Raw genomic sequence first — 24,556 nt, 5'->3', positions numbered from 1 at the left:
CTGAATTTCAGGAAAAAACTGAGTAAATGTTTTGCTAAGGTACAGAAAATAATAATCTTTGCTGGTGTTTTGTCATATAATATTTTACCCCAGTATCTATCTGGCTGACATGATGTACTTTTAAAATAATGTAAAACTATTTCATGTTACTTTCTTTAAAGTATATACTCATAATTTTATATGAAAATGCGCATTGATCATGACATTTTTCAACACACAAACTGAAATGCCCTATATATAGTACTGTACCTGTGTATAAAAATTAACAAAAGAGAACCAGCAAAGTACATACATACATAAAAAAAGGTTTGAGAACAGACCACCTGCCATATGAATTGGTAAAAAAGGTGCATTAAAAGCTTTTTTTATGTCTATCTCTCACTCCTCTTTTGTGGAACATGATGTGTAAATGAGTGACTCCCCCTGACCTCGTTTTATTGCTGTTATCTTATTTGTTTTGTCTTCTCTCTTATCATTTGAAAACTCTCTTATAGTGTAAAAGGTTGATTAGGTCTTGCAATGAAAAAAAAAAAGTTTTATATCAGTTCTAAAATTCAGGGAGAAATAAAGTCAACATCACTGTCACTGTACCAAGGCTTTTTTTTCCTTATAAATATTTGTACATCATGTGAGTACAAAAGTAAAAAAGAAAAAAGAAAAGGAAAAAGAAACAGGAATAAAAGTCTCATTATTAAGTACACACATACATTTTTAATCAAATGCAATTTGCATCAAACATTGAAACACTTTTTAATGTGGCAGTTTATCTGACAGGCTTAACTGACAGAGAAATCAGTTCTGTACCAGATCTGGGAGAGTAATGGAGCATTCAGAGATAGTTTTCTTAAAATTATTTTATTACAACAACTACACATGGAACTTCTGAGTCTTTTTCAATACTGATACACTAAAAATATCTTAAGTGTCAAGCCTTCTGGAAAAACAAGATGATTACTTCCATTGCAGGTTACATAAAAATACAGCACAAAAAATTTCAAACAAAGTGAAATTTTGGTTATAAATGCAAAATAACTGGCACATTCTTATCTCTCTAATGAAATACAACCACTGTCATATGATACAGTTCTCATAATTACTGTTTCTGCTGCCAGTTTTATTGATATAAACGAGGGATAAAATTATTGTTACTAGCGAAATCAGAAGTTCAGGAATTGCGTTTTCTGAATTATTAACACCTGTCCTTTCCACTATATGATTAAGTTGAACAACAGCACTGTCCGCCAAAGTGTGGCATATTATTGTGCTGTACCCAGCAAGCTGTAATACTGAGGTATGATGGATAGTTAAAAGTCTCTAACGTTCTACCATTATGTTTTTGTAACAAATTCTGTACGCATATGGGAAATGAAGTAGAAATGAAATCTGTCCCCGTACTGACAGAAAGGCAAGATCATGGCCTATGAGGAAAACTAAAAAGAGGCTTTGAATCCAAGTCTGCAAATTCTAAGCAAACAGTGATTCAGATCAATTTAGTACAGTGATTTAAAGACATTACTTTACATGAACCTCTTCGCTATTACAAGATATTATCATGAACACCATTCAACACAGTCATATTTCATCATCTCCTAGATTTCACTTTTGGTGAAGTGTAATAAAAATAATAATGGCAATATAAATTGTCATACACTTCATGAACATCCTAAATTAAGAAAATTGACTATATATTCTATGCAAAGCTGTTGAAACCATAAAGATAAGTAGCAAAGAAACCAACATAATATACGATAACATATCAACACATACAATCAAACACTCCAGTGAGCTAAGTAATGTGTTTCCCAAAGAGACATTCTATTTTGCACTGATGTATTCTACAATAAAGAAGAGTGTATAATGTCAGGGAGTTTTAATACAATGCGTGAAGATACCTGAGCATAAAACCAGCAAATTCTGATTACAGTTGTGTATAAGACGGAGAAATTAGAATTGTAGATGAAACCTGATTTTACAGATTGTAAAATGGTTATGGAATATTTATAACACGTGTCACTGTAGGTTTGACTTTTACTGTACCTATGATTCTTTGAAATCGTTTGGCATAAATAACTTGCAACAGACTTCAAACGAGAATTGTGTAATTATCGTGCTTTTGCGGGTTTGATTTTGTCAACCAAAACAATGGTGTTTTTGTCTTCCTATGGCTATTTTCAAAAATAGGATCTCAGTATTTGATTGGGATGGTTTATTAGCTGCTTGGGGATTGGAACTCACTCCACCTTATGTGAGAGACCACAGCTTCTTCAATGGTGGTATCTCATTCAGTTTTTACTGTCACCTATGTCCTGGACTTATGATGTGAAGGGCAATATTTTGTAATAAGTCAACAATGATGATAACTGTGTAGAAAAAAAAAATCACATCCCTCTTCCACATTAAGGGAAAACTGTTTTTCAGAATTCAGTCTGAATTAAAACTTTAAGATTACTATGACACATAAAGGTTGGCCGATACTTACCTTCAGGAAGTGAAACTCCAAGTATTTTCGATAGAAACAAAACTAGAAAAGAACTACACCTAGCTTTTGGTACTTTTATACTCGGGAAACAAGCATATTTTTCCTAAGTTGTTTCTGTTAGCAAGTACTTGAAATTTCAATTCATAAATGTAAGTACTGGCCAGACAATCTGTGTCACTGCCACTTTACAGTTTTCACATTTTAATTATCCTTTTTTTACACTTTATGGCATTGCTTCGGTCACCCAAAATAAGGATGTCACCCCTGTGTTCATAATTACTGCACACTTGGAAAAAGTTTTTGCAAAAGTTTACTGTATAAAGCCTTTGTAGGGTCTACACATATTCGTCACACACATTAAAAAAAGCTGTTGTGAGACAATATGCTTCTCAAACAAGGAAAAAAGTTCAAATTTTGAAAGAAATAGCAGATGGACTTAGTAAATGACACCGGTGTATTAAGCAGAAAGATTGTCCAAAATTTATTTTTAAGAAGAGATATAAAACTGATTTGAAGAAAAAACACAGGGTTGCACTAACAATAAGTGCTGTAAAGATGAGCTGTACTTGATTTACATATGATGCAGCATTATTAGCTGTAGCTGAGACGATAATGAATAGGTTTCCAGAATGGGATTTTCACTCTGCAGCAGCGTGTGCACTGTTATGAAACTTCATGGCAGATCAAAACTGTATGCCCAACTGAGTCTCGAACTCGGGACTTTTGCCTCTCGCGGGCAAGTGCTCAAGTTTCATGAATAGGTTGTTGAGAAAGTATGGTAAGCATCTAATCATAACAATGATAAGATCATAATGACAACCTTTAACAAGTTTTGACAGTGACAGAAAATATATGGATTTAACAGTTTACTCTTGTGGCAAAGAAGCTGAAAAAAATTAATAAATAAATAGTCTCTTGGCAAAAATAAGGAATGACGGAAAGCTCAAGAATGTGATGACACATCTGGCTACTGTCTGGCTAGCAGTGCCCTCATTTGGGAATTTCCCAGAAACAGATATTACTGGCCCAGGGGCAGATATCACTGATTGTGAGAGGGAAAAAGCTCGTAATTTCAAATACTATATTGGTTTGCTGCAAAGCCTAAACATCAATACTCTTAAAAAGTATTTCACTCCCCAGCAAGAATGTTCTTCAGTATGTCCCATTCTTTGTTCACAATCATGCATGCTATTTCACTGGGATCTGCCAGATATCTTCTAGTCAGGCATCATCGAAGCCGCGTACGAGATGTTAGTGACGTGGGTAGCTGATGTCAGTCTACAATGCTTCACCTGATGATGTCTGGCAGTTACTCACATGAAATATCATGTGTGATAGCAAATAATAACTGGCTGTAATCCCAGAGTATCAGAGAGTATTCAGTGCATCAGAAAAAAGTTCAAGATTCATGAATGTTCCTCTCTGCAAGAACAATCATGCCCTACATGAAGGAACTTAACAGCTATTCTGCTAAAATTAATTTCCTACACAGCTCATTTCCGTCTGAGTTGTTCTCCAAAAGCAAACAGAAAAGTCATGTGTGTATGTGTGTTTGTGTGTAGACAAATTTTCATGTTTTCTAAAGACATGAGTGAGTGAACATATATATGAAAATTAACAATGCCACTGACTGTCAATTTCATTCTATCTACACAAAAAAACCCTGACCTCCACCTGCCCATCGCCTTTTCCTGCTCCCACTTCAGTACTACACTTCTATGCTGTCAGTGCACCTGCACAGTGTTTTCCTCTTCTCTACTTCTCTATTCTGCTCTCTGCCCTGCCTTTCCCTCTAGCTCTGCACACCACGGCCTCATGATGTTGCACTCAGCAGCCAATCCTGTCCCCACAATCTCCCAGCACACTCTCACCCCTATCCTGCTACCTCTCCCTCTCCCAACCCCACACCTCTTCCTTACCCCCACTACTCACCCTAGTTAGATTTCTGCTCCCTTCAGGTGCAGTCGTAACCTGGCATTAACACCCTGAGGCAGTGGTCGTGTGTGAGTTGTTGTTGTTGTGTGAATGTGTGAGAGTTTTCTATTTCTGAAAAAGTACCTTGCACAGGAGCTGAAATATTTCTAGCATTGCTTTCATTCAGCACCTCCCCTATGTGGTGAAAAGCAACCTATTTTCCTCATATTATTGTTATCACATCCTGGACTTTCCGTTGTTTAAAACAAAATGAATAGGTTTCCACAAAGTCCTAGAGAAACATGATTCTTCAACTCTCATGTGAACAGCTTTGGAGGTAATGGACCACTTATCACACCGGTACCTCTTAGTCATAATCTACACACTTCAGTTACCTGAAAAAACATCTCATGGATATTGAAAGCTTTAGTTATCACCAAGAATCATTGTGCAGCTTCTTCTGACAGTATAGTTACGATTTTACATACATCCTGCAAGTTCTTTTGCCTGTTTCTCTCAATGGAAACAGAAGTAAACAACTAAACTCATTGTGCCAAATGAAATCTTTCCCATTGTCACAATATGCTCCACTAATACCATTAATGCAAGTAATCATCTTATTTGTCTTTTAGCATTCACACAGGTGTCCAACAGAACACAATGTGCTAACACTTAGTGATTAAGAATTAATCTACAGTTGTTTTCACTCAAGTGAAATTGGACAGAACTTAAAATTGCTGATATGCAGTTTCATAATTTACATCACATGGAATGAAATCCCCCCCTCCTCTCTCTCTCTCTCTCTCTCTCTCTCTCTCTCTCTCTCTCTCTCTCACTCACTCACTCACTCACTCACTGGCACACACACGTATATATGCACACTACTTCTCAACTTACTGAAACAAGTTTCTAGGCACTGAATGACCTTTTTCTAAAGGTACAACAACACCAGCAAAAAAGAGAATGTTCAATAACTTAACAGAGCTGAGATGTAGTGAGCTGTTTTATGCAGTACACAACACATAATTCACTAGACATTGCCCAGAAGTTCTTTACGTATTTACATTACAATGGAATAACACCTGAATCAGTATACAACAACACGACCAGTGTTGAGCAGCCTATATTAAAATACACTACAAAGACACTGAAAAGATATCATGTTCTAGAGATAGGAACTGATCACTGGAAATGATAGAGCAATAAAAATTACAAAAAAATTTACATTAGTAATGTAGTTGCATATTAGGAATAAATACTATTAACAAACAAACTGAAAATTTTTATGAACTAACATAAATACTGACAGTAACACTGGCTAAAATCAGACCTGGGGGACACTGATATATATCCACCAGACCAGCCCTTCATAACTCTTCACTCCTTTTCGGAAACACGTAATGTGTACACTACCATGGTGTTCACACGTCCTATAACCATTATCACTCACACTTTAATAGAATACGATAACTCACAAACACACAGGACTACACTTCTGCAGTGAAAAGGCCACCTCACTGGATCAAACAGGAATGAAGAGTGCATTTTATTATGTAAGACATCACCAATATCAGTGTATATGTCACTTCCATAACAGTCACTTATAAGTCAGTTGATTCTGGAAGCCACACACGGACTGACATCTTTCGTTCTAACTGCAAAGATACCATGAAAAAAATCATGTCAGTCTGTCACAAGCTGAGCTAAGTTTTGTTTGTCATATGCACCACTTGCAATTCACTCATTACATTAACCTAAACCTATTATTATTTTTACACTCAGTCCAGTGTGACAGCAGTCATATTTTTTACTAACATCTACTTATGTTAAAATGCTCACAGCCAGTTTAGAAGCACTGCCTTTGATGATGTGTCTAGAAATGGGCTGTTTTCCAGACTTTGTGCAGTACATAAAATACACTGGGAACAATTCTCCTATCAGTCTCTATTGCAGTAATTTGTTATAATCACAGATTAGATGCCATCCGTGGGAACAGGTAATCACTCATCCAAGAGTCAAAACCTGCAGCTTCGTGTTAAATTCACAGTTCAAATTTCAATTCGTGTGCAACCAGGTCACACAAAGGCACAACCTATAATTTTATAATTCAATTTTTGCATCACCTGGCATAATTCACAACGTTTTTAGCATGTCTGTGTGGGAAACTACTTGTGGCAAAATATGTACCTAAAATAGGCTTTCATCAAAGTTCAATTCCCAACAGACCACTAAGAGAGGCTACTACTGTCCTCCTCGGTCAACACTGCGTGGTGCGAGTCGTAGGAGACGATACGATCCAGCCGTTGACGCCGTTACCGCCATTTCCGTTGGCGTGGAAGTCTTCGCGTAGTGGGGTGGCCGGATCATCTTCGGCCTTCTCCACATCCATGCGGTGCTGTCTTAGTTCACAACCCTCAGGACTGTGGTAGAATGACACCTTTGCAAATGATTCTGAGACATCAGGGAGCAGCATGTATACGAGATCTACAAATGCAGGACGTTCATTTGGACTGTACTCCCAACACAGTCGCATAAGTTCATAAAGTTTGTCAGGGCAGTTTTCGGGGCGTTCCATCACCCCTCCGTCAATAACGTAACGTAAAACTTGATCATTTGAAAGTCCCTGGAAATGAGAAATATATTTTTAGAATACAACTCTTTAAAGTACACATTAACTTAATTGAAATATTGGAGCTGTAGGACTAGAGAAACCATATTAGGGTCTGATAACTGTCGAAAACGTGGTCATTACAGATGAAGCATACATTGAGATTAGCGAAGGAAATTCCTTTAAAATGGAATCGTCCCAGCATTTCCCTTAAGTGATTTAGGGAAACTGAGGAAAACTAAAACCATACGGCCAGACCAGGACGTCTTAACCACAGTAGTACCTTGCTCAGTTTTTGGAATTGAGTAATATGAATCATATAGTTTAAAATTCATTTGTCAATATTGAGAAGCCCAATACCATGAAAATACACAATAAAACTGAAAGGCATATCAAAGACCTGCATTTAAATCTTAATTGTCTACAAACAATGGATAACCCCAAAGCCAACATGAGTAAAGAAAAGGAAGAGACACGTATTTCACTCCACAGAGAGAATTAAGATATGTGCAAGTTATGATATTAGTTATAATTCAAAATGGAAGCCATTAATTTGCAAACCCATCTGCCTTTAACATACTTGAGAAGGAACATACAGAAATATGATGTTCCTGTATACTGAATGTGGTTACAAAGAAAAACTGAATGAAGAGTCACAGAATAACTTGTTAGTGTTAAAAGGAAAGCCTCTATGAATGTCTAATACCAGGACAATAAAAGAATGGCTAAATAGAATGTTTATTTTATGCCAAGAGGACACTCAGTGATATTGATGTCGAGTTTCAGATTATTTCTCACAGTATGCTATCCAACACACAATGGTGACCCAAAACATGATGATGAACGCCCACAACAAGACTGAGTGCCACCTGGTGCCACTCCTGGCATGTGCCTTGGTAAGACAACTATATAAACTGAAGAGAGACAAATGGGAGGCTGAAAAGGCTTTTTTTATTAATAACCACCTACCTTGTAATCTATAATTTGTGTGGCATTCTACCTTTCCTAGAACCATACATTTCCTTCCTTTCAAATGAATAGTACTATTTAGCAAAACTTTTCAGTATGATAAATAAATATTAAAGCACTACATGTGGCTAATACAACTTGTAAAACATGAAAAGAGAACTATATTTGGACCTTATGAACGTTTCCAATTAAGATAAGGTAAGGGCTGATGTACAGAGAGAACACAATTAGGAATTGTAGTATGAAATATATAGACAGCACAGAGGGGTGTACAGGACCCTTGCATGCAACCTATGGCAGCACAGCAAAGTCTAGGAAGCATAGAGCATCTTGGTTAAAGCACTGCAGACTCATGGCCAAACTGAGTTGTGTTACTCTGCTGGATTGTGCAGGGAAGAAGTTGATTAAATTTCATGTAGCTTTGTGGAAGTTGCTGAAGAAGAGCAATACTACGTCACCTAATGACTCAGCTGCCTGCTCAGCACAGCCATGTGGATTTCACTCCTTGTGCAAAGGCCATGAACCTGCAGTGTGCAGGCTTCCTTTATTCCAGTTTGGACTGCCATGATGAAATGAAAAATTTATGCGCAGTCTACAAGAAATGTAACATCCTTATTGATTAATAATTTCAAATGACAAGAAGGGGTTAATAGCAACAACAACAAAAGATGATATGAAAGAAATAATTGTAATAATAATGAAGGGGTAGATGATTCAATGGAATTTTAAAAGAAATAAGTAGATCTTGTGAAGCAGTATAAAAGTCCAGTTGTATGGAAGAGGTAACATACAGCCTACATGTGAAAACATAATGGTGATACTTTGAAAATGAACAGTCAGATTGGTGAAACTGTTCAGCTTGCTTACCTGGTAGGGTTGGGAAGCAAGTGTGGCCATTTCCCACAGCACTACACCGTAACTCCAGACATCGGAACTACTGGTAAAAACACCATCTTTCAAGCTTTCTGGTGCCATCCACCGTACTGGTAGAAGTCCTTTGGAGCCTGTAATAGATACATGTTTCTTATTATTTTCCTTTTCTTAACAAACAAAGTTGTAATCATGTAAGCACGGTTTCAAAAAAGGTAGTTATTGCCCTTTTTCTGTAACTACAGGCTGTAGTGTTCAATGATGACATCCTTAGTGATATATGGTTTCTAGTAATTATGTCCTGATTTTAAATAGAATTCAGTAATATTGGAAAAGATTAGAAAAAATAGATGGGAAAATTATGTCTAAGAACATGGTGTGGATTACAATAATCAGATGCCATTTTTAACCTCTAATCCCTGCTTAAAGCCCTAGACCCTTCCCAGAACCTCTCCCCTGAATCCATTTCCCTCCCCACTCCTATGACACCCTGCACACCCACCTTATACATACTCCCCAAATTCCACAAATCTAACAATCCTGGACACCCCAGTGAGACTGGTTATTGTGCCCCCACTGAAGGAATGTCAGCCCTCATTGACCAACACCTCCAACCAATTGCCTGTAATCTAGCCTCCATTATCAAAGATCCTCCCACATCAAAGATACCAGCCACTTCCTTCACCAATTCCCCATCATCCCCACCCATTCACTTCCCGGATCCCTACTCATCACTGTGGATGTCACCTTCCTATTCAGCAACATCTCCCATGCCCATCGCCTTACCACTATTGAATACATTTCCCAACATGCTTCAGGCCCCAAACCTTATTCCTCATACGTTTTACTAACTTTATCCTAACTCCCAGCTACAACTCGTTTGAAAGGAAGGTATACAAACAAATCCGCATCACAGCCGTGCATACTCGCATGGCACCCTCCTATGCAAACCTGTTTAGGGGCCATCTAGAGGAGACCTTCCTAGCCTTCCAAAATTCCAGACCCCTAGTGGTGTGGTTCAGGTTCACTGACAATATCTTCATGATCAGGGCTCAGAGCCAAGACATCCTATCTTCATTCTTCACAACTTTAACACCTTCTCTCCACTTCAGCTGGTCTTCCTCAATCCTGCATGTCACCTCCCTGGACATTGACCTCCTCTCTGATGGCTCCATCCACATTCGTGTCCACATTAAACCTACCAACCACCAACAGTACCTGCATTTCCTCACCAAAAAATCCCTCCCATACAGCCTGACCACCCGATGATAGCATATCTGTAGTGACAAGAACACCCTTGCCCAGTATGCTAAGGGGCTCACCAAGGCTTTCACAGACAGGCACTATCCTCCAGACCTAGTCTACAAACAGATCTCCCTTGCCATTTCCCCTAACACACCCATAAACCAGCCACCAAGGAGTGCCCCCTTCGTCACCCAGTACCACCCCAAACTGGAAAATTTTAAACACATCAAAGCTTTAATTACTTATCATCAGACTCAAAAATGAGGGGCATCCTACCCAAGATCCTGCCCATTCTTTCTAAAGCGGTATTCCATTGCCCATCCAACCTCTACTACATCCTAGCCCAACCTAAGTCCTTACCACAAAGATTATATACCTGTGGAATACCCAGATGCAAGACCTGCCTAATCCACCCACCCAGCACATCCTATTCTAGTACTGTCAGAAGCTTATCTTACCCATCAGAGGCTGGGCTACCCGTGACAGCAGCCAGTTTATACACCAGCTCTGCTGCAATTATTGTGCAGCTTTTTATATTGGTATGAGCACCAACCAGCTACATGCTTGATTTCAATGACTGTGCTTCACTACCTGAGCCATATGGATCCTTCCTTCCACCACCAGCTTCTTTGAACTGCACAAATGAGAGTTATACTTATGACACATTCTCCCTTCCCAAATTTATACTGGCCTCAACCTACAGTAACATAATGTTCCCACACCCTCCACCCAACAGTATCCACCCCCTATGTCCTATCATCTCCTCTCCATTCTTGTCTCGCACCATCTTTGTGTGTTGTCCTCTGCCAATGTGACTGCCCATCTCTTTGATTCTTCTCCTTTTTCACTCCCTGTTCCCCCCTTCCAATAACCAACTCCCTGCCCCTCAGCCTCCCGATGCCATGCCTGTTGGCAGTCTACTTCCTATACACTTTACCAGGCAGCACTCTTCTCTCCCTCCACCCATGCAGTGCTATTTTCCCTTTTCCAGCCTCCTCCAGATTGCTGTTTCCAACCTACATGACAGCTGCATTCCAGTCCGAGCTGCTGGATATGGCAGTCATGTGTGCATGAGGTGTGCTTGCTTTTGTGGATGAACATGTGTGTGCGTTTCCTCTTCTGATGAAGGCTGGGGCTGAAAGCTAACTTGTATATGTCTTTTAGTCATCCCTGTCTGCAACTTTCTCTTTATGAGAAGCAACAATCTGTCTTTTCCTTATATTATTGACAATCATTTCTAATTTAGAATAGTATTTACAATTCCAGGAGTTGCAATATGTCTCATTGTGCTACCATGATGTTAAGCCAATAAGCATTAACAATGCTGCCTGTTGTTTCAGTAATCCGGTACTTGGCGGCAGTATTTTATGCATTCCTCTGCTGACAGAATAGGTACTGGAATGTATTCTTCCCTGCTAGTCCGAGGTTCAGCTTACTGAATTGCTTGTCCACACTTCAATTTCTTTCAACGAACATTCACAACAATAATGTCACTGTCTATTATGTCCTTCATTGTTACCTTTAATCAGTATACCCATGTAACTGCTTTCCTCGGGCATGCGTCCACCATGTCACATCCTTCACAAATATACCACAGGAACAAACTTTAAAGTGAAGGAATCGGCATGTGTACTTCCACATCTATACACTGCAGTACCACTGGGAAGTGCATGGTGTCTGGTACTTAAAAATGTACCACTTAGTAGCACATATACCTGTTCTATTGGAGTATGCAGTAATGATTACCTAAATGCCTCTGTGAAAAATACAGCTAGTCAAATCTAGTGAAACATCAAACATTGCCAGTACTTGGATGGGTACACCACACACTGGTGGCTGCTTTCCCTTTGCCTTTACATCAAAGAGGAGGAGAGGTGGTTGCATAAAGTACCTGATCACCAGACTTTGCACCGATGACCTGGATTAAATTCCAGACCTCTCCACAGTGTCTCATGAACTGAGGGTATGTGACACATCATCATCATCATCATCATGATCCAACACAATCATGACACCACACACACACACACACACACACACACACACACACACACACACACACACACTCTCACCAGTCACCTAAACTTACCACAGACACTCAAATGCACAACTCTCATACTTTGTGAAAGAAAGGTGCCAGTGTTTGTGAAGGATAGGAAATACCTCTCCATACCTCTCCATGAGGCTCTTTGTGAAAGAAAGGTGCCATTGTTTGTGAAGGATAGGAAATACCTCTCCATACCTCTCCATGATGCTCTCCTGTAGGCCAAACAAATATGACCATTCATGTTGCCATTCTCTGTGTATGTTCAATGTCCTCTGCACTCTTTAGTTCATGTCACACACACCTGAGCAATACTCTGGGATGAGCTAGACAATTGTTTTGTCAGCAATCTCCTTTGTAGTCTGACTGCAGTTTCCCAGCATCCTACCAATGAACCAAAGTCTGCAACCTGCATTACCTACAACACAGCTTTTGTTATAATTCTATATTGTATCGCTACAAGTTGTATCACTCAAGTATTTGTGTAAGTTCATTGATTACAGTTGCTGTTGTAATCAATGACACTGACAATTTAAAGCAAGTTGCCAGAATTTGCAATGCTCTGAAACTTTTACAAGATCTGCCTGAATATTTCTATAGCTTTTTTTAGACAGTGCTTCGATTATAGATAGTTGCAACTTCAGCAAAAGTCATGTTACTATTAACTCTTTTGCTGCTATGGACTTGCATACATGTCCTGCTATGCCAACCCCCATGTGCTGTGGATGTGTATTCACATGCCACTTGGGTTTTTCTATGGTGCTACTGACGTGTGTATGCATCTTGAGCTGCCGATCTTTCACTGCTGCAGATGTGATACCTCCATATCTCAGTGAATAAAAAGGTTTCGAGTATGACAGTAAGACTAAGTTTTTATAGTTTCTAACACATAATTCAAGAAAACCTGACATTTTAATTTCACAGAATGGGCATATGATTACTCAAACTGAACAGTTCAAATTTATAGGTATTCAGATAGACAGTCAACTGTCATGGAAAGCCCACATTCAGGATCTTGTTCAAAGGCTTGTTGCTGCCATTTTTACTATTTGAACAGTATCTGAAGTAAGCGTTCAACATGAAAATTAGCCTACTTTGCTTATTTTCATTCGCTTATGTCATATGGTATTATATTTTGGGGTAACTCTTCCCATTCTAAAAGAATATTTTTGGTTCAGAAATGGGCAGTTCGGGCAATAAGTGATGTAAGTTTGTGAACCTCTTGTCGACCCCTGTTCACTAGCCTTGGTATTTTGACGTTGGCCTCTCAGTATATATATTCTTTACTGTCATTTCTTGTTAACAATATTAGCTCATTCCCCAGAATAAGCAGCTTTCACTCAGTTAATACTTAGCAGAAATCCAACCTACACTTGGATCGGACTTCCTTAACTCTTGTGCAGAAAGGTGTGCAGTATACTGCCACATCCATTTTCAATAAGCTACCACAAGAATTCAAAAATCTTAGCAGTAATCCATGCACTTTCATATCGAAACTGAAGAGTTTCCTCAATGGTCACTCATACTCTGTTGAGGAGTTCCTTGAAAAATTAAGCTGATTCTTATGTTATATTGTTGACTGTGTTTACTGAAACTTATGGCTTGACATGATAGTACTTTTGTTAATGTGTGTCAGTATGGTACTGAGTCAAATACTTTTCAGAAGTCAAGAAATACTGCACCTAGGTGGCTGCCTTAATGACAGCTTTCAGGAAGTCACATGGTAAAAGTGCAAGTTAGGACTCACATGACTGATGCTTTCATAATCCGTGCTGGCTGACATGGAGGAGTTCATTCTGTTTGAGATACCTTATTACATTTTACGTAGTGTTGTCTACAGCACTAAGGATATTATGGGGGGAACAGAGTGAGCCAAGTTTCATAAGATCTCTGTTTGCTGAATCCATGTTGGTTTTTATAGGGAGATTTTTGTTCTCTGAAAGCATAGTAATACGTGAGCACAGAACATGTTCCGTAATTCTACATCAGATTTACACCGATGATATAGGCCTATAATTATGTGTGTATGTCTTACGGCCCTTCATGAAAATGGAAATGACCTGCATTTTTTTCCAATCACTAGCTACTCTTTGTTGCTACTGCAGTCTATGATAAACTGCTGCTAGAAGGGAGCAAGTTCTTTTGCATAATCTTTGTAGAATCTTAGAGATATCTCTTCTGGTCCTGATGCTTTTCCACCACAAAGCAATTGTAATTGCTTTTCTATTCTGTGATTGGTTATTTCAACATCTGCAATTTTGATAGTTATTCAATGATTGAAATGAGGGACGATGATGAGGGACCATGTTATGATCTTCCACAGTTACGTGTATCTGTCCTACAACCCTTCCTGAAAAAGGGAATGATCTGTTCGTTTTTAACTGTCTCTTTGGAAGACGTAATTCAGTATTTCAGTGATGCTACAAATAGTCAGTTTTTCCTGCACCCCACGTGCACTGAATCAGTGATTCTGAAAGGAACTGAGAATGGGCTCCATTCAAATACAATGTCTGGATTAATCAAACCCATTCTCATGCACATAAATTTCATTCACAGCTGATAAGTATGCATCCAGATCTTTAGACATCACAACAGTTGTTAACAAATTTTTATGTTGACCTGTAACAGTCAAATTAAATTAATTGCTGCATGCTACAACCTCATGTGTCTAAGTGCTGTATTTTCCATTCTGGTAAATAATGGAGTCTTTTTAAGTGTCACAATAACAACTCACAAGATTATAAGATCCCCACAACTCTGAAACTGCTTGCACCGGGGTGGAAAAGGAAAAGTTCCTGTCAGTGGCCACCACCAGCTGATGAGTCTACAGTGGTTTGGAAGCTAGCTAATTGATTATTAAATACTTTTGAAACATAAAGTGACCAGTTGCAGTTCACACACAGTACATCCACTATTTCAATAATAGCTGCAGTGTTTTGCGCCCAGAATGGAAAAGATATTTGAAAGTCAGATTGAAAATCAATTGTAGAAATACTTAAAAGCAGTGGAGTGCTTCTGAAAACTAAATAGTGAAAACTAAATAGTGTTTTCGAAACAAAAATTTTAATGTGTTTGAAACAGAAAGTGTACAGTCTGTGCGTACTGCAAAAACTGGGTTGCGGCAATGAGGCACAGACTTTGAATGTGAAAATCATTCAAAAACTAGGGGTTGCTGAGTCATTCATGAGGTGGTATATGCTAGGTATGAGTAGGAGAGACATCAAATCAGACTGATGGAATAGATACAGATGAGAGTGGAAAACAAAATTATGAGTGCAACTAAAATTAATTCAAGGTACACTTGTCTGGCAATTTGATGGTAGTGGACAAAGGACGTTATTTGATGGATTTCTGTAGATAAGAGATAATAACACAATAGATGGTAAATAGATGGTACTAAAAAAATACACGAGCAAACAAAAATATATACAATTCTGAAGGATGTTTTACAGAGGTAACTCTAATGGAGTCATTATGCAGCAGTGGTTTTCATATGGATGATGATGATTATGATGATGATGATGATGATCTACATCTACACACATACTCCACAAGCCATGATACAATGCATGATGGAGGGGATCCTGTACCACAGTAGTTAATTTCCTTTCCTATCCTAGTCACAGAATGAGGGAAAAATGACTGACTGTATGCCTTCGTACAAACCCTAATTTCTCTCATATTTGTGGTCCTCATGCGAAATGTTGGTTGGCAGTAGTAGATTCATTCTGCAGTCAGCTTGAAAAGCTAACTGTTTAAATTTTCTCAACAGTGTTCCTTGAAAAGAAAGCTACTTTCATTCCAGGCATTCCCATCTCAGTTGCTGCAACATCTCTGTAATACTTGCATGTTACCCAAACACACTGGTGACAAATCTTGTAGCCCGCCTCTGAACTGCTTCAATGTCTTCCTCTAATCTGAACCTGGTGCGGATCCCAAATACTCGAGTAGTACACAAAAATGGGTTGCACTAGTGTCCTGTACACGATCTCCTTTACAAATGAACCACACTTTCCTAAAATTCTCCCAATAAACCAAGATCAACATTCACCTTCTCTACTACAATCCTTCCACACTCGTTCCATGTCATATCACTTTGTAACGTTACGTCTAGATATTTAATTAACATGACTGTGTAAAGCAGCACACTACTACATCATAGGTTTGTTTTTCCAACTCATTTGCATTTTTCTATATTTAGAGCTAGCTGCCTTTCATCACATCAACTAGAAATTTTGTGCGAGTCATATTGTATCCTTTTACAGTCAATCAACAATGACACCATTACATACACCAGAGCCTGATTGGCAAACAGCCGCAAACTGCTACCTGCCCTATCCTCCAGCTCATTTATGTAAATAGAGGATAACAGTGGCCCTATTACACTTCCGTGGGGCACTCCTCATGATACCCTTGCCTCTGATGAACACTTGTCGTCAAGAACAATGTACTGGGTTCTATTACTTAAAAAGTCTTCGAGCCATTCATATAGCTGGGGACCTATTGCATACGCTCATATCTTCATTAACAGTCTGCAGTCAGGCACCATGTGTCAAAATGCTTTTCGAAAATCTAAGAACATGGAATCGCAGGCTATCATGTGAGAAAAGGGCAAAATGAAATTTGCACAAGCAATATTTCCCAAAACTGTGCTGATTTGTGGACAGAAGTTTTTCCGTCTCAAGTAAATTTATTATATTCAGACTGTGAATATGTTCAAGAACTATGATGCAAATCAATATATGGATATTGGTCCATAATTTTGTGGATCTGTTCTTTTATCCTTTTTTTAATACAGGAGTCACTTGTGCTTTATTCCAGTCACTTTGGAGTTTGCGCTGAGTGAGAGATTCACGACAAATGCAAGCTAAGTAAGGGGTCAATGTGTTGTGACTCGCCGATCATTCAAAGTGCCGCCGCGCAATTACGCACGTCCTCTACGTGCGGCGCTGTCTGCCAGCCATGCAGCAGCTGCGCCACCTAAGCGGCCAGCCGAGCAGCGGCCGCTAGACTGGGACTCAGTGCTTATTCGAATGCTAACGTGTACACATGTCAACTTACTCTGTGACTTGTATGTGTTGTTGTGTCGTTCCGAAATATATGTGTTACACTTAAAGTTCTAACACAATGCTGTAGTATACTCTTTGTAACACTGAACAAGGATTCCTCAGGACCTGGTGACTTATTTGCTTATCCGAAAATTACCTCGAGCAATTAAACAGAGAACCGACTCGTGGAGATAACATCTTGGACCTACTGATAACAAACAGACCCGAACTTTTCGACTCTGTAAGTGCAGAACAGGGAATCAGTGATCATAAGGCCGTTGCAGCATCCCTGAATATGGAAGTTAATAGGAATATAAAAAAAGGGAGGAAGGTTTATCTGTTTAGCAAGAGTAATAGAAGGCAGATTTCAGACTACCTAACAGATCAAAACGAAAATTTCTGTTCCAACACTGACAATGTTGAGTGTTTATGGAAAAAGTTCAAGGCAATCGTAAAATGCGTTTTAGACAGGTACGTGCCGAGCAAAACTGTGAGGGACGGGAAAAACCCACCGTGGTACAACAACAAAGTTAGGAAACTACTGCGAAAGCAAAGAGAGCTTCACTCCAAGTTTAAACGCAGCCAAAACCTCTCAGACAAACAGAAGCTAAACGATGTCAAAGTTAGCGTAAGGAGGGCTATGCGTGAAGCGTTCAGTGAATTCGAAAGTAAAATACTAGGTACCGACTTGACAGAAAATCCTAGGAAGTTCTGGTCTTACGTTAAATCAGTAAGTGGCTCGAAACATCATGACCAGACACTCCGGGATGATGATGGCATTGAAACAGAGGATGACAAGCGTAAAGCTGAAATACTAAACACCTTTTTCCAAAGCTGTTTCACAGAGGAAGACCGCACTGCAGTTCCTTCTCTAAATCCTCGCACCAACGAAAAAATGGCTGACATTGAAATAAGTGTCCAAGGAATAGAAAAGCAACTGGAATCACTCAACAGAGGAAAGTCCACTGGACCTGACGGGATACCAATTCGATTCTACACAGAGTACGCGAAAGAACTTGCCCCCCTTCTAACAGCCGTGTACCGTAAGTCTCTAGAGGAACAGAAGGTTCCAAATGATTGGAAAAGAGCACAGGTAGTCCCAGTCTTCAAGAAGGGTCGTCGAGCAGATGCGCAAAACTATAGACCTATCTCTCTGACGTCGATCTGTTGTAGAATTTTAGAACATGTCTTTTGCTCGAGTATCATGTCGTTTTTGGAAACTCAGAATCTACTATGTAGGAATCAACATGGATTCCGGAAACAGCGATCGTGTGAAACCCAACTCGCTTTATTTGTTCATGAAACGCAGAAAATATTAGATACAGGCTCCCAGGTAGATGCCATTTTCCTTGACTTCCGGAAGGCGTTCGATACAGTTCCGCACTGTCGCCTGATACACAAAGTAAGAGCCTACGGAATATCAGACCAGCTGTGTGGCTGGATTGAAGAGTTTTTAGCAAACAGAACACAGCATGTTGTTCTCAATGGAGAGACATCTACAGACGTTAAAGTAACCTCTGGCGTGCCACAGGGGAGTGTTATGGGACCATTGCTTTTCACAATATATATAAATGACCTAGTAGATAGTGTCGGAAGTTCCATGCGGCTTTTCGCGGATGATGCTGTAGTATACAGAGAAGTTGCAGCATTAGAAAATTGTAGCGAAATGCAGGAAGATCTGCAGCGGATAGGCACTTGGTGCAGGGAGTGGCAACTGACCCTTAACATAGACAAATGTAATGTATTGCGAATACATAGAAAGAAGGATCCTTTATTGTATGATTATATGATAGCGGAACAAACACTGGTAGCAGTTACTTCTGTAAAATATCTGGGAGTATGCGTGCGGAACGATTTGAAGTGGAATGATCATATAAAATTAATTGTTGGTAAGGCGGGTACCAGGTTGAGATTCATTGGGAGAGTCCTTAGAAAATGTAGTCCATCAACAAAGGAGGTGGCTTACAAAACACTCGTTCGACCTATACTTGAGTATTGCTCATCAGTGTGGGATCCGTACCAGATCGGGTTGACGGAGGAGATAGAGAAGATCCAAAGAAGAGCGGCGCGTTTCGTCACAGGGTTATTTGGTAACCGTGATAGCGTTACGGAGATGTTTAACAAACTCAAGTGGCAGACTCTGCAAGAGAGGCGCTCTGCATCGCGGTGTAGCTTGCTCGCCAGGTTTCGAGAGGGTGCGTTTCTGGATGAGGTATCGAATATATTGCTTCCCCCTACTTATACCTCCCGAGGAGATCACGAATGTAAAATTAGAGAGATTAGAGCGCGCACAGAGGCTTTCAGACAGTCGTTCTTCCCGCGAACCATACGCGACTGGAACAGGAAAGGGAGATAATGACAGTGGCACGTAAAGTGCCCTCCGCCACACACCGTTGGGTGGCTTGCGGAGTATAAATGTAGATGTAGATGTAGATGTAGATGTAGAACTCCAATTGTTTCTCTACACCAGGGATGTTTATTACTATGTCCTCCATATGGGAGTCTGTGCGATGGTCAAATGATGGTATGTTTGCATGGTTTTTCTGCATGAACAATTCCTAAATGCAAAATTTAAAACTTCAGCTTTCTTTTTGCTATCTTCTACTGGCACACCAGACTGATCAACGAATGACTGGCTAGAAGCCTTAGTATCGCTTAGTGATGTTACACATGATCAGAATTTTCTTGGGTTCTAGGAAAGATCTTCTGCTATGATGATGATGATGATGATGATGGCAGAAACAAGGCAATCTGTGCTCATGTTCTTTAGACACCAAAAGGTTATTTTAAATAAGAAATAGAACATACATTTTATATATATATTGTCAAAAAATAACTAAATGTATACTTTCTTCTCATGATCCACTATACAAAAATGAATATGATACTACATGAGCCAAAACTGCAATATATTTATACTCTGAATACTACACATACCTTTCCGATAATAATCAGTCTCGTAGATGTCCCTTGTCATTCCAAAGTCTCCAATTTTTACAGTGAGATCCTCTGCAACCATACAGTTACGGGCTGCGAGATCACGATGCACAAACTTCTTTGCTGAGAGATATGCCATACCATCAGCTATTTCTATTGCCATTTGTAATATGCGCTGAAAATGAAACATTAAGAAAAACTAAATAATGCATTTCAACATATTTTATTTTAAACTAATACAAAATAAATTTTAGCTGAACAGAAAAATTTTAATACTACCTTATAGTAATACAAATAGCCAGGGTGTTCAGGAGAAATTGTCAATACTTAAGGGTGTGACAGGAACGATCACTCGAAGGAAAAAAGTCTAGAAAACATGGGCACAAAAATGCGTTAACTTCAGAGCTGTAAGCACTTCATCTTCGCTGTTGTAAAACACCTCTCTTCTAATGAACAAGAACTAATCCTCCTGGGATTGCCTGTACAGCTTTAAACATTCCAAGAATTCTCATCAAAATCCTAAATTTTTGTATAAAAATAATCTTCATTTATCCTGTACTAATTAGTAGCCACATCAAAATAGAAAACTGGTCATTTAATGTGAACTGTCAGGAGAGCTACAGGCTCTTGCAGCCTGGGGCACCTGTTATTGCAGGCCAGTGGACTACATCTGCTTCTAGCCCACTCATGATGGAAATATACTGGATCAAATGGCAACAATTACACATGACCTTTTTTGGGATGTCCTTGCTGAAATTGGAATCAGTTCCATGAGACAGTTATACCAACAACAGTTAATAAAGTGCAAAGTGCAACTAAAACAAGTACAGAGATCTATATGTTCAGCAAACTGATAAAGAGGGTGCAGTGCCATATCTCCATGAGGAACTTAAACCACTGAGCTCTGGGCAGGAGCATGAAAAGGAACTGTGGCTCAAATTTATAAGAATAGCTAACCAAACGCTGGATACATACATTGATCAGCCAGAACATTGTGACCACCTGCTTACTAGCCAGTATGTACTGCCATCTTTGGCACAGATAACAGCGATGGTGTGTCATGGCATGGAAGTAATGAGGCTTTGGTAAGTTGCTGGAGAGAGTTGGTATCAAATCTGCACACACAAATCACCTAATTCCCATAAATTCCAGGGAGATGATGATAAGATCTGATGCCACATTCAGTTACACGCCACATGTGTTTGGCTGGGTTCAGATCTGGCGAGCTGGGGGCCAGCACATCAATTGGAACTTGCCATTGAGTTTTTGAACCACACCATCAGACTACTGGCCTTGTGACATGGTGCATTGTCTAGTTGAAGTATGCTACTCCCGTTGAGACACATATTCGTCAAGAAGGGGTGTTCGTGGTCTGCCACCAGTGTACAATACTCCTTGGCCGTTATGGTGCCTTGCACGAGTTCCACTGAACTCACAGGTGTCCACAGGAATGTTCACCAATCTCTGCCACTGCGCAAATGTACAGTGCCGACTGTCATGTGCCCATTTCAGTTGTAGTTGAATTTCATGGTGTTAACATTGGCACAAGCATGGGTTGTATGCTGCAAAGGCACATTGTTAGGGGTGTTCAGTGCACTGTGTGTTCAAACACACTTGTGCTATGCCCAGCATTAAAGTCCGATGTTAGTTCCACCGCAGTTCGCCACCTGTCCTGTTTTACCAGTCTGTCCAGCTTATGACATCTGACACCCATAATGAGAAGTGACTGCCCAACCCCATGACATGTGGATGAGGTTCCATCTTGGTTTCACCATGTGTCAAAGACACTCATCACAGCATTCCTCAAATATCCAACAAGTCACGTAATTTCTGAAATGCTCATACCGAGCCTCCGGGACATCACAATCTGCCCTTGGTCAAACTCAGATACATTGTGCACCTTCCCCATTCTCCACACAGACAGCACTCTCACTCATACTACATGCACAGGGGCATGTATCTGACTAGCAGTCATTCCTCGCCAGGTAACGCTGCTATTGCCTGGACGGGTTTATATCAATAGTAGGTTGGTGGTCATAATGTTCTGGCCGATCAGTGCATGTACCTAGCAGAACAGCTTGTGACAGAAAGGATTCTTCATCTTATAGTATCTCTGTAAAGAAACTTCTAGAGAAGCATCACCTTCTGTACAATGGGTATAAAAAACAGTATAGAGTTATGCATCCACTACTTTTGTCTGTCAAAAGGGATATTTATGAAGCCCTCAATGCCTTACATAGCAGAATCTTACCAAAAGATCTCTCACAAAATCCAAAGATATTCTGCCCTTACAGAAACGCAGTCACCTACAGCAAAGTTTATGTCCAGACACTCAGGGATGAGAGAGAAAACGAAATTGAGGGTTGTCATGCAAAATCAGAAATGCTGAATTAGGTTTTGAAATAGTCTTTTAGAAAGAAAAATTCACGAACATTGCTCACTTTCATTTTAGCTCCACTGCAAAGCTGAATGTTGTAGGTATTAATGTCAGTGGAGTTGTGAAACAGCTGAAATCACTGAACTTAAATGAGGCAATGAGGCCTGATTCTGCACAGAGTTTGGATCAGATTTAGCCCCTGTTTCAACGATGGTATACTGAAGGTACCCCGAACAAAAATCTGCGGCCAATAGTTGGAAGAAAGTGCAGGTCACTCCCATCATCAACAAAAGGGTACCACAAAACTACAATCCAATACTTTGATACCTATCTTTTGTAGAACCTTAGAACACATTCTGAATAGATATGTAATAAAGTATCTCAAAGAGAATGACCTCCTCCATGCCAGCCAGCATGGATTCCAAAAACATTGATCATGTGAAACTCAACTCACATTTTTCTCACTTGATATCCTGAAAGCCATGGTTTAATGTAGTCAAGGAGATCGAGTATTTCTTGACTTCTGATAAGAGTCAAAGATTTGTTGGATAAATGGAAAAGTGTCACAGAGATGCTGAAAATCCTGAATTGGCTGACACTAAAAAACAGATGTGAACTATCCCTTGGAAGCTTATTTATAAAGTTTCAAGATGCAGCTTTAAGAGAGAAATCTAGGAACATACTAAAAAACCTACTTTATATCACTACCATACAGATCACAAAAACAAGATTGATATAAATACAGTACACACAGAGGCATTTAAGCAATCATTCTTCCCACATTCCATATGTGAATGGAGTATGAAGAAGCCCTCCTAGTAAGTAGTGCAATGAGAACTATCCTCTGCCATGCACTTCACAGCAGTTTGCAGAGAATGGATATAGGTGTAGATATTAATGTGGATTGGACACTGATGGGATGGAGGAAAAGAAACACTATAAACAATTTATTTAGTGACATATTTTTATATATTAAAAGACCAAGCAGCTTATGTTGGTGTCACAGGTAAACTGAAAATGTAAGTTTATAAGTCAGGGAAAATATTGCTCATTCTTTTACAGCAAATGTATATTTTTTAGTAACTGAATGAGTAAAAATGTTCTCTCAAACAATGGAAAGTTCACATTGGAATATCAACAATTATGAAAACGGTATGTTAAGCTGCAGAAAGGCACAACGGAAAGACTGTTACACACTGAGCTTTTGGCCAAAGACTTCTTCCAAAAAGAAAAACACACACACACACACACACACACACACACACAAGCAGGCACACCTTTGCATACATGACCACAATCTCTGACTGATCTAGCCAGTCTGGCTAGATCAGCCAGAGACAGTGGTCATGCACACATAAGATGTGCCTGCCTTTTTTGTGTGAGTTTTCCTTTCTTTTCCAAAGAAAGCTCAGTGTGCAAGTCTTTCTGCTGTGCCTGTCTACAATTCAGTGTGACATCTTTATGGCAAGTAACAATCAGTCCTTTTCATAATTATTAAACATATTTTGTGTATAATTTTAACTACATTCTTAGTGAGCAACAAATTTTATATGGTACTTGATAATGTCCTCAATAGACAGTCACTTTTAAGTACAGCTGATAACCTTCATTTGCAGTCATTTGTGACAGAAACAATTACAAGACAGAATACAACAACTAAATTAATATTTAGAAAATTTCATAACAAATGTCCACACAGAATCGCACACCACAGTCAGTTTCATTACTAATTTTCTGGTATCTCGTATTACTCTTCAATGCAATGCATATACATTTACGTTCAACATTGCTCGCTGATATTTGAGTTATTATTGCCAATTCGAAACTGTTGCGGTGATCATTCTGAAAAAATCTGGCTCTACCTTTAGAGTAGGTGGCTGCCGTGATGGGTCCATATTTACATCTGGTCTGTGTGAGCGCAGATACGTTTTCAGATCACCATTGGCCATGAGTTCCATGACAACTAAAACAGGTTGTCCTTTGGAAACTACACCCAACAATTGAACCACATGATGTGTGTTGAATGCCCTGCAAAAAATTTCCACTATATTAAAAAAATTAATGA

General features: G+C 39.3%; 1 protein-coding gene across 1 annotated transcript in view; it reads right to left on the bottom strand.

Annotated features, from left to right (window-relative positions):
• Window positions 1–836: 836 nt before the first annotated feature.
• Window positions 837–24,556, bottom strand: part of LOC126088240 (insulin receptor-like) — a 100,699-nt gene continuing 76,979 nt past the window's right edge. The window contains exons 18-21 of the mRNA XM_049906370.1: window positions 24,354–24,519; window positions 20,115–20,289; window positions 8,838–8,974; window positions 837–7,016 (exon numbers count right to left, since the gene is read on the bottom strand). Of these exons, the coding sequence (XP_049762327.1) occupies window positions 6,651–7,016; window positions 8,838–8,974; window positions 20,115–20,289; window positions 24,354–24,519 (844 nt within the window). The 3' untranslated portion in view covers window positions 837–6,650. The remainder of the gene's footprint in view (window positions 7,017–8,837; window positions 8,975–20,114; window positions 20,290–24,353; window positions 24,520–24,556) is intronic.

The sequence above is a fragment of the Schistocerca cancellata genome, chromosome 6 (assembly GCF_023864275.1).
Source record: "Schistocerca cancellata isolate TAMUIC-IGC-003103 chromosome 6, iqSchCanc2.1, whole genome shotgun sequence".
NCBI lineage: Eukaryota > Metazoa > Arthropoda > Insecta > Orthoptera > Acrididae > Schistocerca > Schistocerca cancellata.
This window is presented reverse-complemented; position numbering and strand designations above follow the sequence as displayed.